Source organism: Callospermophilus lateralis, chromosome 4, assembly GCF_048772815.1.
Source record: "Callospermophilus lateralis isolate mCalLat2 chromosome 4, mCalLat2.hap1, whole genome shotgun sequence".
NCBI lineage: Eukaryota > Metazoa > Chordata > Mammalia > Rodentia > Sciuridae > Callospermophilus > Callospermophilus lateralis.
In genome coordinates, this window is record NC_135308.1 from 11,150,632 (window position 1) to 11,168,025 (window position 17,394).

Sequence of the window (17,394 nt, forward strand, 5' to 3'; positions counted from 1 at the left end):
TTTCCATGTTAAGAAATAATTCACAAATGCTAAGTTCACTTGAGTATGGAGAGGAGCAGTTTTTATACTAAACCAAACTATAACAAAAACTCAACTTATGAACATAAATGAACTAGTTCTATTAGATAATTTAATCCTTTGGAACTTATTTTAATTTTCCTTTATTTCTTCTATCCAAAGTTCAGTATCCAAAAAGAGAATTACTTCTGGACAACTGACTCTTACAGTGACTCTGGGTCACAATTTTAAATCACAAACCATAGTAAATTAGTTTACAGAAGACTGGGATGAATGCACAGCCATGCCAGGAAAACTGGTCTGCTTACCTTATTACTGAGGACTTTTTATTACTAACCCGGCTTCTTGTCCCCTAAAGGTAGTACATGCAGATCTGAGTATAATTGAAGGTCCCAGAAAGAAATGGTTGACCTTTTGCCTCTATTGCCCCCAACAAAGAACTTTAAATATGGTCTAACATTCGTCAGACATATAGATCAGTGGAATAAAGACCAGAAACAGACCACACATATAAGGCCAAATGATTTCAACAAAAGTCCCAACATAATTCAATGAGGAATGGATAAGCTTTTCAACAAACGGCACTGGATGACTTCCACTAAAAACACACACTCAAAACCCCACCCTTGCCTTACACAACATGCAAAGATTAACTCAAAGGAGACCTAAGACTTAAATGATAAATGAAACTATAAAATTTCTAGAAGAAAATAGAAAATCTTTGTACCTTCAAGTTAGGCAAAGATTTCTCAGGACACAAAAAGCAACCATTAGGGGGTGGGGTTGTGGGCTCAGTGGTACAGAGCTCGCCTAGCAAGTGTGAGGCTCCACATGAAAATAAATAAAATTAAGGTACAGGGTCCATCTACAACTAAAAAAAATTTTTTTTTAAAAAAGCAACCATTAAAATATAATGCACCAAAATAAAAAAATTTGGACAAAAAAAAAAAAAAAACCAACCCCAGTAAAGCCCTTGTATCCAAATACTCAGTAATCTTTCAACTCAATAATAAACAATAACACCAAGTAACATGGGCAAAAGGTTTGAACGGACAACATAGACGATAAGGATTGCAAACAAGCGTAGGAAAAGATGTTCATCATGATCAGTCACTGGAAAACAAACAGCTGGTGGTAGGAGTACAAAATGGGAAAGTACACCAATTCCTTAGAAAGGTAAACTATTTCAACCATCCAGTCCAAGAGCCCCGTCTCCTAAGTATTTACCTAAGATAAATGAGCCCCGTCTCTTAAGTATTTATCTAAGATATAAAAAAAGAACCATACGAGAACATTTATAGCAGCTTTATTCATATTACCTAAAAAACACAATCCAAATTTCCAGAGTGGTGGTACATCAATAAACTGGAATACTACTCAGCAACAAACAGGTATCGACTACAAGCAGCATAAATGAATTTCAAAAAAGCAGACATGAAAAGTTATATACAGTATGATTCCACTTTTATGACATTCTGGAAGAGAAATATAACAACAGAAATCAGCAAAGAAGGACTGGGTTTGGGGAGAGGGGACGGACTCAGGTAGTGGAAATGTTCTATCACTGACTGCTGCAGTGGTCACAGGACTATAAATTTGACAAAATTCAAACTGCTCAAAAAGAGTAACTTTACTGTAACTTATTTTACCTCAGTAGGCTAGACTTTTAAAAATAGCTCTTTCATTCTCCAGCATGAACCAGGCATGATCAATCACTGCCTCCTAATTACAGCAGTTCTAAGCCTCCTTCTCAATTCTGGCACCCCAGTTGAAAGTGGGGCAGTGAGAGAAAACAGAGGCAGAGTGGCTGTAAGTGGCAGAAGAAAACGAGAGAAAGAAGGCAAGGATGCAAAAACATAAGGGGCAGCTTGCCAGTTAAGATCCAGGAAGAGAAGTCAATTAACCATTTTACTTTAATTTTGAGGAATTTCTTTTACATTTCCACAAGCCCCATGTGCCACATTTTCAGTGGCAAAGGCTGGAGACAACTCTCATCCATTACTAAGGAGATGGCTACCTGAATTACAGATAGCAAAAATATGCAATTCTATGCAAGGCTTAATTGAAAAGGTCTAGGACTGCTCACAGCAAGACTGAAGGACTCTCATGATATTTTGTTGACCAACAAAAGTTGAGTTGCAGAATGGCACATCATGATCCTGGTTAGCAAACAACAAAATCGTACTCCCTGTGCATGGAAGAAAGTTCTGGAAGACCCCTGGCAGCTGTCAGTGTTTGCACACAGAGAGCTTCGACAGGAAGGTGAAGCTAACACTGACGTCTGTCGGGGTGGAGGGAAAGGAAGACAGTTGTCAATACTTCTACTTCAAAGCTTTGTACAGTTCTCTGCCTTGTTCAATAGACACCTATTATTTCTGCGATTAAAAAATAAGGGGAGGCACCGGCAACAGCAAATAGGAGTTGCCCAGGCTTGTAGGTTTCAGACGGTAGGGGGGGACTTCAGATACCATGCTGCCATCTCCTGGAATACTTAAGAATCTGCAGGAACAGAGGCAGAGGAGCTAAAGGATCAAACATGCAGGGTGAGTTCCTGCAGCAAAAAAAAGGCAAGGCAAGGAAAAACTATTTTGAAGTCAACTTTTTGATTTCACCACTAATGAAAAGAAAAAAAAATAGGAAGCCTTGATGAAATACAGAAATTAATTTTTTACAAATCTGATACAGAGACTTTAGGTAGATAAACTATTCATAAATATCAAAATATTTATCAATGAAACATTTTAAAACCAACAGAACTTGTAAAAATGCGTCTATATTTTTAGCTGTAGGAGTTAGAAAGTGAGAACAAGTTTACTTTAGAAAAACCCAAGCCAAAAATCACAGATCAAAATACTTTATCCAACCTCATTAGCACTTTTCGATAATTTTTTTTTTAAATGTGAATTTTTAAAAATTCAAATATGGTTGAGTCAGCATAATAAATTAGAACTAGTGGCAAGTAACAATCATTAGCTTTTCGCCTTCGAATTGAACAAGGGGAAATACAAAAGTTGTTTTTGAAACTCAAAAGTCCTCTAATATTTAGGTGTCTGAAAGGTTTATTATTTTTTCATATTTTTAATTACCAAAATCAAAAAGCTTCATATGAAGTTAATTAGTTTTTGTTGTTCTTTCTTTTTTGGTTGTTTTCAAGGGAACTGATTTGGTAACCACATCAAATCATAAATGGGAAAGGAAAAGGTCCATAAATAATTTACATGTAAAGATAAAAGAAATTTTTAAACAATCCACCCTTGAGCAGAAGAAATTGGGGATCACTTGAGTGTTAATGTAAAATACATTCCTCTTTAGCAGCAGGAGTTCCAGACCTGCCGGTGCCAAGGAGGTAACAAATAGTCTCCATCTACAAGGGGGAAATGGGCTGCTCAGCAGGAGCTTTCTTCCCTGTTGTGTTATTTATAGGGAGCCCTATTTGTTAACATGTTTCTGCTATTATGGCAAGGGAGAGCTTAATGATTTAAAGGATTTCAGAGACAATTGTTTAATGATACAATGATTTATGAGCATTCACAAATTCCAGATATATAGTAATTTAGATTTTCAAACTGCTGTCACCAAAACAGTCGGCAGGAAATATTATAAAAGGTACCTAAAGAAGCTGAGACAAGTGATAGTACCGGAAATTATGAAATAAAAAGTTTGAACTGCTGGAAAATGCTGTGCCAATACAAATCAGTGACCTACCACCATGTATTATGTTAGTAAACTACTTTCCTAGTAAGTTTGTACCTTTCAAAATTTTTTTTAACCACAAACCATGAATTAAATGCCAAACTACCTGTGACTTATTCAAATCATTTAGGAATCCAGTCTTATTTAAAAGAGCAATCTTGTTTGAAGAAAAGAATGCTTTCATATTGGTGTTATTTTAAATTAAAAATATATTCATTTATAAAGATGGATTTATAAAATTCTGGCCATTGAAAATTTCTAAAAATTCACATTTAGAATTTGATTTTAACTTAACTATTAAAGTAAAAATTTCATTTGAAACAGATAAGGCAAGTCTTCAAAGCTTCTCTTAAATTGAACCCAAAGAGAAAACAAGCTTCATAATTTCCATTTTCCTAATTGTTAAAATATTTAAGCACTTTTTTGTCATATCATAAAACACTTATCACCCCACTTTAAGCCTTCAAGCTTGTATTACTTCCATCTTCATAAAGTTCCACATTTCTATACATTTGTCTTTTGCAAAAAATAAACTGTGATATAAGGATCAATCCTAAAGGTTGCTTTTGACAACAGAGTCTACACCTTCAGTGGTAAGTAAGTACTCTCATAAAATAAAGATTCAGAGACATACTGTTGGGTCTAAAAACAATCCTTTTAGCAAAATACAAATAACAGCATTTACCATTCTGGGGGAGAACATACTTAACAGAATGTTTTGTTTTGTTTTTTGTTTTTTTTTTTGAATGATGCAGAAATGCACTTATTTCTACTTAAAAGTCAGTTCAAATCAAGTGATTTTATTGATCTGAAACTTTTGAGGCACTGAAGCTGAACAAAGGATGGAACTGGAAGAGAAGATGCTCCTGAGCAGGGACAGCTACCTCATCTACTGCAGATGCTGCTGGGGAAGGGCCGCATCCTGTTTTACTTTGCCTGTCTCCACCCCTTGGGGGGTGGGCTAGGGGCTTCCTCCCCTCTTTGGAAAGGCTCTTCTCCTGCAGAGGTTGGGCTGAGTGATACTGTGCCTTGCAGGAGAGTGTGGGTGCACAGAAGCTCCTCCTCCTCCTCCTCCTCCTCTGCTCAGGTAGGCACCAACACTCAGCAGCCAGATCCTGGCTGCTCTCTTCACCTGAGGCAGCGACCACCACATGGGGGTTTTGTCTGGAAGACAGAGCTTCTTTTATGGGGGACATATTTCCCAGGCTTCTGCAGTCAAAAGTACTTATTGTTCTCCTCCTCGATTTTTGGGAAGTGGGAGGACATGGAGGTGATATCCACATAAGCCCTTCACTTTCCGAATTTTTTTGGAACCTTGAGCTTCGTCGCACTTTGGTTTTACCATTTTCTCTCTGAAATATTTGTTCTAAATTTATTTCTAAAGAGCTTCCCACACTGTAGAAAGGTTCGTGATTCCCATTTTGTTCCAAATGTAGATTCTGACCATCAGAATAACACATTGAGCGTCTTCTGTGTTTCTTTTCTCTGCAACTCATAATGCTATTTTCTGGGGATTTTCTTCCCACATTATCACTGTTGCACTTAGCTTCTTTTATATTTCCAATTAGAACATCTTCTAAACAATTAAATTCTTTGTGTGACTCACACATGAAAGGGCTGCCCTGCAGTTTCCCCTCGGCAGCAACTACTAAGTCTTCTTGTTTCTCATACCTAATATCTTCTGAAATTTTCAAGGTTTGACAGAGCTTTTCTGCATTCTGACCAGCAGCAGCAGATTCCTGGCACTGAAGGATAAAATCAGGTTTCGGGTGATCTGACACAATGTGTTCTCCCATCACAGAAGCACAAGAAGCTTGACTGTTCTTGGTCTCAGTCTTAGTCTCAGTTTTTGATTGATTTTCACTTTCCAACGTATTTTCTGCTTTTGGAATGTTCCCATTGTCTTTGGTGTCCACGGTATTTGTATTGGGGTCTTCCTCAGAAGTAACACTGCCAGGCAACATGGAGGTTTTTATGTAAGAGCGGCAGAGTCCATACACATCAGATTCACCAAGGCCTTGCTGCACGTGCAGATCTTTGGGGTTCTGAGGCCAAAGAATGTTTTTTTTAACTCGAATTTTAGGAGGTGTCTCTTCTTCCAGTTTACCATTTGAGTTGCAACCATCTAGGGGCACATAAATATGTTTAAATCTAATTAAAAAGTAACAATGGAACCTCAAGTTTATTAAACAGGTGCTTTATCGAATGACTGTGTCCTATTAACATGACGTTTAAGTTTTCAAAAATTATAAAACCTACAAATGCTACACTACATTTGTCCCCATTTGTCATTCTCCTCCTCCTTTCTTAGCTGTTCCCCAGTCCTCAGGTTAAGAAAACAGCTATTCAACGCATGAATTAATAAAGCACACAACCTCTGACTATGAAAATGAGTGGTACCTTAAATTGCTTCCTCTATTCTAACACACTTCCCACACTACAAGGTCCATTAGCATGAGGCTACCACATTTCCCATCTCCCTGAAAATAAATTAATAAAAATGGGCAACATTACACTTCTAAAACTTATTCTATCTACGTCCCTGTATTTCATGATGCTAGGGACAAATTTACAATGAAAGAGATGAATTTGGAAAAATCTTGGGGATTTGAGGACTCAGTAACTAAAAGGGCACATAGCTCTCATATTCTCTGATAAAAAATTATACAAAGTGCCCTGTACTTTCAGAACCATGTTTGCTTTACATCTACCCTTTATCCCTCAACCTTTGACTCAACTGCATCCTCCACCCATGTGTGCTGCACGCAGCCTTTCACGAGTTTCAGACACTTTATAGGTAAAAAATGTCATCATCAAGTATGAGGTATGTAACATATTCTAATGAACTCAGGCTAAGTTCTGTTCTAAATCTCAGTACTATTTATACTGTAATCTCAGAAAACAGTGTTTTCAATTGGCTAGTCAAATGAGTATAAAAAATTTTAAACAAAATAAAAATTGAAGATATATAAATCTAAAAAACAATGTTTCAATCTGAAAATATATCCATGACTAGGGTATTTAAAATCCTGTCATGTAAAGTTAAGAGATTAACATAGGTCAAGGTCCACTCAATGCCCATCAGTGAATATGTCACTTGGGCTTTTACAGCTTTAAAATAATCGGTATTTTTTTATTTTTCATAAAATTCAGCATACTAGAAAAGAAGGTAGGAGACAGGGAGGAAGGAAAAGAGGTGGAGGGAAAGTGAAAGACAGATGGAAAGGATAGAGAGGAAGGAAAGAAAGAAGCAAGAAAAGAAGGGAGGGAGGAAGTTGTCTTGAATGCTTGAAGTTGTCTTGAACTTTGAGTGGGTAACACTATTGGTTAAAAAATACTTCAAGTATTCAAAGAATTTTCCTCAAAATGCAGATAGCATGATGATTTCTTAGAACATAAGTAGCATTAGGCCACATTAAGAAAGAGATGGGTGACAGACCTCCTGTAACAAGGTGTCCCACATGAAAAGGCAGGGAGAGGCACAAGTGACAGGTTGGTCGTTCATTTAAACTCTTGCTCTATCCTCAGGCTGAGAAGCATGTAGAAACTAAGAGTCCACATGCTTGCTTCATTCTTAAATCCTAGGAATTGTAAATCCTATACAGCATACCACAAATAGGAGGCAGGCTGTAAAAAGGATGATTGGCAAAGGCAGCTATTTTAAAAATGATTCTATTTTAAAAAAAAATCAACACATCAAATGGACACATGTCATCTTCAACATGATTTAGCCAGGATTTAAAACTTAAACATTAAAAATCAGATGTAATGTCTACCCATTTTTTAATTTAACTAGGATATTAATTGATTTGATCTTCATTTATAAACAAAAACCTTCAAGGGGCTCAAGCTCTGTTTATAAAAAATATTTCTAGAAGATGCTTAATAGCACCAATTCTAATGAAACTTCATGAGGCAAGATTTTTTTTGTTTTGTTTTGTTTTGTTTTTGTTTTTGATTTTTTTAAGTTTTTGCTTCAACTCATATATCTTTTACTGAGCCATGAGCTTAAGGGATGAACTGTACAACCAATAGAATTTATTTTAACAAAATGCATTAATAAGCAAAATGATGAAAAAATAGAAATTAATTCCCCTGAAATTATATACAAGTCTGGCTGGAATTTACAGATAGGACACAGAGCTCCCATCAGATTCGGACACTAGCCCAAGCCATCTCAAAAAGTTACAAACTACAGCTTCCTTTTCTTAAAATTCTCATTGTAATGGGGAAATAATGCTACTTTTATTTACGCACTATTTATTGAATGGGAAACAGGGAAGAAAGGATGAAATAGAACAAAGAGGGTAAAGAGATGGCATATACAGAACTAAGAGGATAAAGCAGGGATACCTGAACACATCCTCCGGACGCCTGGAACCAAAGGTATCATCTCGCAGACCTCAGGCAGCTCAGGAATAGGACTTAGGAGGGGCTTTTTGGAAGCCATTTCTCTTTCCCCATATAAAGACTTTTGAACTCTTTTCATCCACTTCCCTTTTTTCTCTGTGCAACTTTGTGAAACCTAAGAAGATATGTTAAAAATACTATGAGAAAGATGTAGCACAATGCACAATTTTGATCTTCTAACTTCTAAAACATCTCTAATTATCATTCACAGATTTCCGCCCCCCTCCCCCCAGCACTGGGATTGAATTCAAAGCCTCATTCATGCTAAGAAAGTGCTCTACCACTGAACTATACACCCACAGCCCTACAGTGATTCCCCCGACCCAAGAAAACAGGTTTTATTTAAACAAGGGTTTAAATACATTTCATAACATTAAAACTGGAAGGGAAAATGAAAATCAAAAACCAGTGTATCACTTCATGTGGCACTAAGCAGCCATTGCTAATAGGCTGCAAGCTCCAAGACCAACTAGGTATTTGACCCCTTGTCAAAAGTTTAACTGCTCTTAGGCTGGCCTCACATTCCATTGTTTTGGACATCCCTTAGTTAGAATATGTCTGGTTAGAAAGATCTTGGCGGCAACCCTGATGGATGTCTTATCACCTCACTGGAGGGAAAGTGGCCTCAAGTTCTGCCCACTTGGGCAGGTTTGGGACACCAGCACCTCTTTCTATTAACAAAGGCTCCCTCTAGTGGCAAAGAGATGTTGCTGCTTACCCCATCCCCTTCTGACTCACCAGGGTTGTTAAGGTCATGATACTCTTGGAGTATCTACTAAGGGAGAGCAGAGGAAATTCTGGCCAGACACAGCCATACATGATCCTGGGGCTCTGGGCTTTGCTGAACGATCACACTGTTTTGTTTCAGGCTGGACACTACCAGGTGCCTACTGCTTGACTGATATAAATGAGGGACTTCAAGACTAGATAGTATGGCTCTTTTCAGTTTATTGCATGAAGAAGTTACACTAGTTCAAGTTAAAAGTAGCCCCCAAATGGTTACATTATACAAGCTGTGAGGTTTTCAAACTGGTGACAAGGGACTGAAGGACAATTCTACTCATTGTAAGAAAATCCTCACTTAAGCTTCAGTGAGCCACAGCACTTAAAAGTTCATGAACTGATCATCCTTAGTCCAGTCTCTGCCAGAACAGGCACATGTTCGTGTGCTGGTCGCCCTGCAGCTAAATTATGTCTCCATATTCTGGATGCTCAAGTGCAGTACCATTGCAGGCAAATTTTTTTTCTCAAACACCTTCACTAGTTTGCTTTTATCAGAGTCTTCTTGCCATTTCTCTGGTGAACTCATATGAATATAATCCTCAGTGCCAGCAGGAAGCCAGTCGTCACCCTTCTTGCATCAGCAAAAGGGTACAAAGAGTAGAGGCTCTGGATAGCAGACAGGGTACAATTCCCTTTCCCTCGGAGGCAGTGGTCTGTGGAAGGCAGCTACACAGGAGAAGGCAGATGAAGGGACTCAAAGGGGAGGCTGCGGAGTTGTTGCTGGCGGCTCAGTGACTGGGGCCTACAGTGATTTTTTTTTTTAAGATAATTTTTATAGAAAAACTTATCAGGATCAGTTATTCCATTTAAAATTTTAGGCATAAGTCATGGGTAGGCAGTAAGGTAACTTAGGCAAAGTCAGATATAATATGATGCAGCACTCAACAGATTGTACCGTAACTTTCTCTATTTCTACAAAGCATTTGCCAAAATAAGTACTGGATAAGTGAAAAAAAGATTAGATGAAACAGAGTTGGACAGACCTAAGACATGAGATATTTATAACTAGGATGGAGTCTTGATGACTTAATCCATTGTCCCAGAAGCACAACACCTATAAAAACTTAAATATATAATTATATAACACATATATTGTAAGGATATAATTATGGTATTAATATATTTTGTTAATACTATAATAATTATATACTTAATATTTAACTATTTTATTTAGTATATTTTATTGCCAACCTATTTTAATGCACTTGTGTAAATTTCAATGTAATAGTCACAGATTTGAAAACTTGGGACTTAATGGGATAAGATTAACTAGCATGAGGCTATTTACTGAAATGCTATAGGACCTAGCTGGGAGAAGAAACAATACATATGTACATAGAATCTGAAGATCACACAAAGATAAATGAACTGACTCAATAAACAAATTAATCAAGATAAAAATGAAGAAATTGGAGAGGCTGGGGTTTTAGCTTGATGATAAAGCAACTGCCTAGCAGACATGAGGCCAAGACCCTGAGTTTAATCTCCAGGGCAGGGAAAAAAAAAAAAAGAGAGAGAGAGTTAGATTCTAATGAACATAAGTAGAAGATGGGGGAAAAGATTTGGCAAGAACTGATTTTTTAAGCATGTTGTTTCAGAAAAATTAAACACACCACTTAAATTTCTGGACGGCAGAATTACATCCAATTCTGAGTGTCCTCTCAACAACTGAGAAATGGCATAAACAGGGACTCAAAGTGAGGTGGCACAGCAGATCTGGGGTTGCACATACAGTACATAGCCAGGGCCCAGAAACAGCAGAAGCCAACACAGCAAAGAGTCCTCACATGCGATGAATCAAAGCAAGGAAGGCTCCCTGCATGGTACTTTGGGTTATAGTGAAAAAAGCTCATTTGGGTGACAGCATATATGATTTAGGTGACATTAATAGTATGAACGAGTGGAGGAAGACTCAAGAGTACTGAAATGGCATAGAACTGTGGGTTCCTTGAGACATCTCGTAAAAATAATAAAACACAACATTCCATGGAAAAATAATTTTAGAACTCTACAAGAATGTTACTCTGGTTGATATATTGTACACACTTAATATAAAACTGAGTTCTCAATATAAATAATCTTTATACACATATGGAAAATGCTGAGTTCAATATTTTATCAATACATATCTTTTGCATGAAGTAACTGTTGACATTCCATTGAATTGGGGAAATGCTGCCTTAGTAATGGGTGTGGAAGCCATGAGAAAAGAAATATCTCAAGGTGAGACTCACTGAGGAGCAGCTACAAGAGACAATTGGCCTCTGGTGTGAGATAGATTGGTTTCAAATTCTGATTCTGCCACTTAACTGTTTTATGATCTCCAGCAAGAAAACTCAACTTTGCACCTGCTCCTCCTCCTGTGCAGAATGGGAATCACATCAGCACACACCATACTAAGTTGTAGCAAGTGTTACATGAGTCTGCAGCTGAAATGGTTAACATGGGGCTCGGCCTGTACAAAGGGTTATGTTAGCTATTCTTCTTCTTCCAATTCCTTCCCGTTACTTTGAAAATTGATATGGGGAAAAATACTTTAAAACACATTTTGACTGCCAGGTGTGGTGGTGCATGACTGCAACCTCAGCGGCTCAGGATGCTGAGGCAGGAGGACCATAAGCTCAAAGCCAGCCTCAGTAATTAGTGAGATTCTGAACAACTTAGTGAGACCCTGTTTCAACATAAAAAAAATAAAAAAGGGCTGGGGATGTGGCTCAGTGGTTGAGCCCCCCTGGGTTCAATCCCCAGTACCAAAAAAACATTTTTTATTGACAAATTATACATATTTATGGTGTACATAGTATACATGTGGAATGGCTAAATCAAACTAATCATCTTATCTACTACCTCACATACTTTTTAGTATCAAAGTATGCTATGTTTTATAGGGGGGCATTGGTCCTACATGGTAGGTTAATACACTATGGTCAATGTCACCAGGTTATAAACTCCAGAAGAGTTTCTCATTTATAGTAAGAAAAAAGAATCCAGTTGGAGATGTGGCTCAGTGATCGAGAATTTGCCTAGTATGTGCAACGACCTAGGTATAATTGCCAGCACTGCAGAAGGAAAAAAAATAACCTAGCATAATTTTGGGAATCTTTTTTTATGTTAGATTGGTCAAACACTACAACAGTGTCTTGCATGTAGTAGGTACTCAAATAGAAATGAATCGATGAAATATCATAGAAAAACCAAGTACCCTCAAGCTTACCAATTTGCTAAATGTGACTGAAAGACTAAATTTGTTTATATGGTCATGAACTAATAATAATAATACACACACCACCAAAAAATAATAACCAAAGCATCTCAAGTCTGTCCTGAAAATACATCCAGCAATGCTGATCTTACCAATGAAAAGACTTCATCAGCGAAGGCTAGAAATTGATCAAAATTTCAATTTACCCTGCTTTACTCATAATGTAATCAATGAAAGAATGGAATTCTTAGGAAGCCACATGATCCAGAAACAGGTTGGTTATTGGGGGCAGACAAAAGATAACTGGAGGTATTGCCCCCAAAGCAGTCCAATTTTCCCCAAAATCAGATTATTCTTATATAGTGAAGGAGGTCATGAAATAGAAATATTTTATTGCTTTATTTGCATAATTAAGACAAAATAATTTTCAGAGACTAGTTTTTTAAAAATTATTTTAAAATAGCTAGGCATGGCTGTAGTCCTAGTACTTGGGATGTTGAGACAGGTGGGTTACTTGAGCCCTGGAGATGGAGGCCAGCATGGGTAACATAGAAAGATACCATCTTAAAAAAAATAAATAAAATAAAAATATTTCAGGTACACAGTAAGCAATCAAATTGTATAGGCAAGCTTGGAATGTTGAAACACACAATTCTCTACCCATGGTGTTCACTATTACTGGTTCTAGTTTTAGTTCTTGTGGCCAGCCCCCTCTCAACAAATTAGGACATCATATTGCTGTATTTATCCCTTTTCATAATACAAAATCTCAAACACCCAAATGTAAAGAGAATAGTACACTGAAACCTACATACTCAACTAATTTCAACAATTACTAATACAGAAATCATGGTTTATTTATAATCCCCTGCATCCAGAGTATTTAAAAGCAAATCATTTCATCTGAAAATCTTGCAATCTAAGAGATAAAAATTTTCTTTAAAAATCAGTAAGAAATACAAATCAGTGATAAAAAGGAACTACCAATACATATAAAATAGACAAATTTCCAAGAACATGCTCAATGAAAAATGCTGATCCCAAAGTTATAGGATATGAGACCACTTATACAATAATCCCCAAATGACAAAATTATAGAAATGAAGACAAGATTGATGGATGGTGAAGTTGGAACAGAGTTATTGGGGAGGGGAGTGGATACAAAAAAGGCAACAGGCAGATCTTTGCAGCAGTAGAAATGTTCTGTATCTTGACATGTTAATGTCCTGGTTGTGATATTTTACTATGGTTTTGTAGGATGTCACCGTTATGAAGAACTGGGTAAAGGGTCCTTGGGACCTCTGCCTTTTTCTAAAATGATATCAAAATTTAAAAAAATTAATCATAACACAAAAACCATAGGGACAGCAATTTTCCCTAACATCGATTCAGAATTCAAAATTCCAACTGTCCTACAAATGCCTTCTTACAATTATTTAACTTAGGATCCCAGTGAAGTCTCCACACATTTCTATTTAGTTGATATACCTATTCAAGTCTCTCTTACTTTGATACCTTCTTTTTCTCCTTGCTATTTATTTGGTGAGTAAACTGAGGAAACAGTCCTACAGAATCAGCTATGCTGTGGATTTGCTTAACTGCAATCAGTGTACCTTTTTGCTCCTCTATCCCCTGTATATACTATAAACTGGGAATTTGATCTAGATGCTTGATTAGGTTCTGTTTGACAAATCAAAATATAACTTATATAACTGACAAAAATTACATAGATTAGGTATACAATGTGATGTTTGGATTTATGCATACATTTTACGAAGATCAGATTAAGCTACTAACATATTGATCATCGCATTGTGTTTGTGTTGATAACATCTAGGTTGTAAATTGCTAAGATTACAACCTCAAGGAAACACTATTTACTGTAGTCACTATGTTGTCCAATCCTCCTCAGCCCACCAGTCCCTTGGCAGTTACCATTCTACTGTTTATCTAAGTCTGACTTTTTAAGATTCCAAGATGCAAGTGAGATAATGCAGTTGCTTTTTGTCAGGCTGCTTTCACTTAGCATAATGTCCTCCAGGTTCATCTATGATGCTGTAAATGACCGGATTTCACTTTTAAGACTGAATAGCGTTCCACTGTGTACGGATACCACATTTTCTTCATCCATTGACCTTTCTATGGACATTTAGTCCCACAGCTTGGCCATTGTGCAAAACATTTCAGTGAACATAGAAGTACATATCTCTCTTTGACATACTGATTTAATTTCCTTTGGATACATCTCTGATGGTGGGACTGCTGGATCATATGGTAATTCCTTTTTTTATTTATTTTTTGGAGACCTCCAGTTCATGTAATGGTTGTGCTAATTTAGATTCTCACTAGCAGTGCACATGGGTTCCACTTTCTCCACATTCTTACCAGCACTTGTTACCTTTTTTATAGTAACCATTTCCAGTAGGTATGAGGTGATATCTCATTTTGGTTTGACCACTGGTGATGCTGAAAATTTTTTCATCTATCTGTTGACTACTTTTAATTTTTTGAGGAATGTCCATTCAGGTCTTTAATCTGTTGTTTAACTGGCATGTTTTCTCACTATTGAGCTGTTTTTAATCATAGGTTACCCTCTGTACTTTGTTGAATGTTTCCTTTGCTGATTGAATCTTTTACCTAATGATTTCAGAAGTTGGAATGAACATTCCTATTAGCTGAAAATTCTCTATAAAGAACTTTCCTCTCATCAACTATTCACCTGAAATAGAACCCAAGCTTTATTTTCATTTTCAAATAAAAAGTGAGCTGATATTCTAGTAAGCTTCCAAGGTGGCCATTAATCCTTTAAAATATTATTATGAACTTATGTTATTTTGTCATGTTTGTATTTCAATAAGTTGTAATCATTGTTTCTGACAGTCTTATATCTGATCACTGGAAACAACTTCACAATGTTTTTATGTCCTTTAACAAGACCTCAATGGTTTTTAGCATCCTTCCTTCCACTCTGTACACACCAGGCTCACCTTCTCACTTGCTGTTGTAAATCTGAAAGCAGTTCTTTCATCTCTGGACCCTAGTATCTTTTAACTAGTACTTAGGAAAGACAATACAGAGACCAGGAATGCTCATTCATTCCAAGTCTTGCCAGTGGACAAAGCTCGGAAAATCTTTTAAATGGAAAAATAACAAAATGAATTCATAATGGTATTTCCAATTCAAACTAAGTCTAACATTTAGTTTGAATTTTAACTTTTGTCTCACAGTGAAGTCTAAAGTGCTAGGTCAAAAGGCAAATAAAAATTAAATTTGGGCAGAGGCTGCCAAATTCCGCCCCCCGCCCCGCCCCCGTGGAGGTTTGTGTTACTAGAAATGTCTGAGTGTGCCTGTTTGACCCACAGCCTCAATAGCAGAGTATGTGGTTAATGTATACATTTTTCAAATCTAAAAAGTGAGAAATAGAAACTTGAATGCATGTTAGAGTTGAAGTTCTGTTGTGAGCAAATCTGAATACTTTGCATGTTTAAGGGTCATTATCATTCAATTTGTAATTTGTTTTGGTATCCAAGATTTTTCTGTAAAAGTCATTCACTGTCTCAACAACTCAGAAGCTCTTTAAATATTAGTGATATTAACCCTTTCTTTTTAGATGATGAGCAAGAAACCATCTCAAAAAAAAATAAATGAAATAAAAATATTTCAGGTACACAGTAACTAATCAAAATTGTATAGGCAAGCTTAGAATGACGAAGCACACAATTCTCTACCCATGGTGTCCACTATTCACTGGTTCTAGTTTTAGTACTTGTGGCCAGTCCCCTCTAGGGCTGTGTGTGTTTGATATGTGTTGCAAATACTTTTTTCAAGTTTGTCCTTCAACTTTTCTTGCAAAGGTTTCATCCCCCCATGCAGGTTCCATGTTATTTGGTTCAAAAAAAAAAAAAAAAATCCCATTTACCAATCTTTGCTCTCAAAACTTCCGATTTCTGAGTTATATTTTGGAAGCCTTTCCATTTCTAGGTTGTAAAGGAATTCACTCCTTAGGATTCTAAGGCTACTTCTAATTTAATAATTTTATTTATCTGTTGACTTCCTGTATTGAAAAATGATGATTTTTTCCTGTTAGTTTTGGTTCTATTGGTTAAATTTGAACTTCTTTCTTGCACTAATTTTAACATGTTATCCTGAATCCTGAATTTATAAGATGACAATTCTAACACCCACAGTGCTTACTATGGTCTCACATTTTGGCACATGCATTATTAACACTGAAAACGAGCTTCAAAAAATGTGCCATTGCCACTACTGCTTTACAAACCAGAGACAAGAATCTTGCCTCCCATTCCATTGGTGGGAGTGGTGAAGCCAGGCTTCAGAACCACGGTTCCAGCTGCACAGCCTGCACTCTCACCTACTAGACTGTCAGAGCTAAAACCTCTACCTTCTACCTTCCCCCTCATCATAATCTCATGAACATTCATACTGTACTGTACAACAACCAAACTGTTCAAGCTTCATCCTTAGTAGAAAGGAATCTATACTGCTATAGACTGTAAGCATTTGCCACTCTTCTACCTGTGTTCCTTTCTTTTCCTATGGACTCCTTGTGAGAGAGTTCCTAGCACTTTACAACTTATCTTTCCTTGTACTCCATTATTGCTTGAAATCTAACTCAAGTATGCTTCACATCTGCTCCAAAATTTGTCAGACTTTTATTTAAAATGGCATATAACTATCATTTCTTATTTGGGCAACACTCCTTCCACTTCTCAACCACAGGTTTTCTTTTTCTATTCAGAGATCTTCTCCTGGAATAACTCTTTACTCCTGCTCACATTTGGTCTGGCTGCTCTTCTGGACTGGCTGAACAGTCAGTGATTTCCTTTGAGCTGCTCTTCTGTATTGCTACAGCCACTGTGTCCTGATTTCTTAAGCTAGCTCCTCAATTTGCTAGAATATCTCCTCCAGTAACACCCAAAAGAAGGAGAATAATTTTCAGAGTCCTTGAATGTCTCAATGTCTTGATTTTTCTATCACACTTCACTCAAAGTTTGCCTGGCAATAGAACACGGAGCTGAAATGAAGTTTCCACTAAGCTTTAGATGTCCTGCTGAACGACCTTTCAGCATTCTGGCTTCTGCTAAATTTGATGCCATTCAAATTCTCTTTCTTTGTAGGAAAACTTCACTTTTCTATTCTTTATCATTTAGTTTCACAGTGACATGTTGAAATCCTGGCTTTTTTGTTTAATTGTGTCAGGCATTCAGCAAACTCTTTTAGTGTGAAAACTCCTTTTTCCAGTTCTGTTAGATCTTTTATTTTGGCTG

The 17,394-nt window shown here is 36.8% G+C and overlaps 1 protein-coding gene across 1 annotated transcript in view; it reads right to left on the bottom strand.

Moving 5' to 3' along the window:
• Positions 1-3,966: 3,966 nt before the first annotated feature.
• The window catches only part of Cdca2 (cell division cycle associated 2), a 53,990-nt gene continuing 40,562 nt past the window's right edge, over positions 3,967-17,394 (bottom strand). The window contains exons 13-14 of the mRNA XM_076853480.1: positions 8,065-8,236; positions 3,967-5,836 (exon numbers count right to left, since the gene is read on the bottom strand). Coding sequence (XP_076709595.1) covers positions 4,512-5,836; positions 8,065-8,236 — 1,497 coding nt within the window. The 3' untranslated portion in view covers positions 3,967-4,511. The remainder of the gene's footprint in view (positions 5,837-8,064; positions 8,237-17,394) is intronic.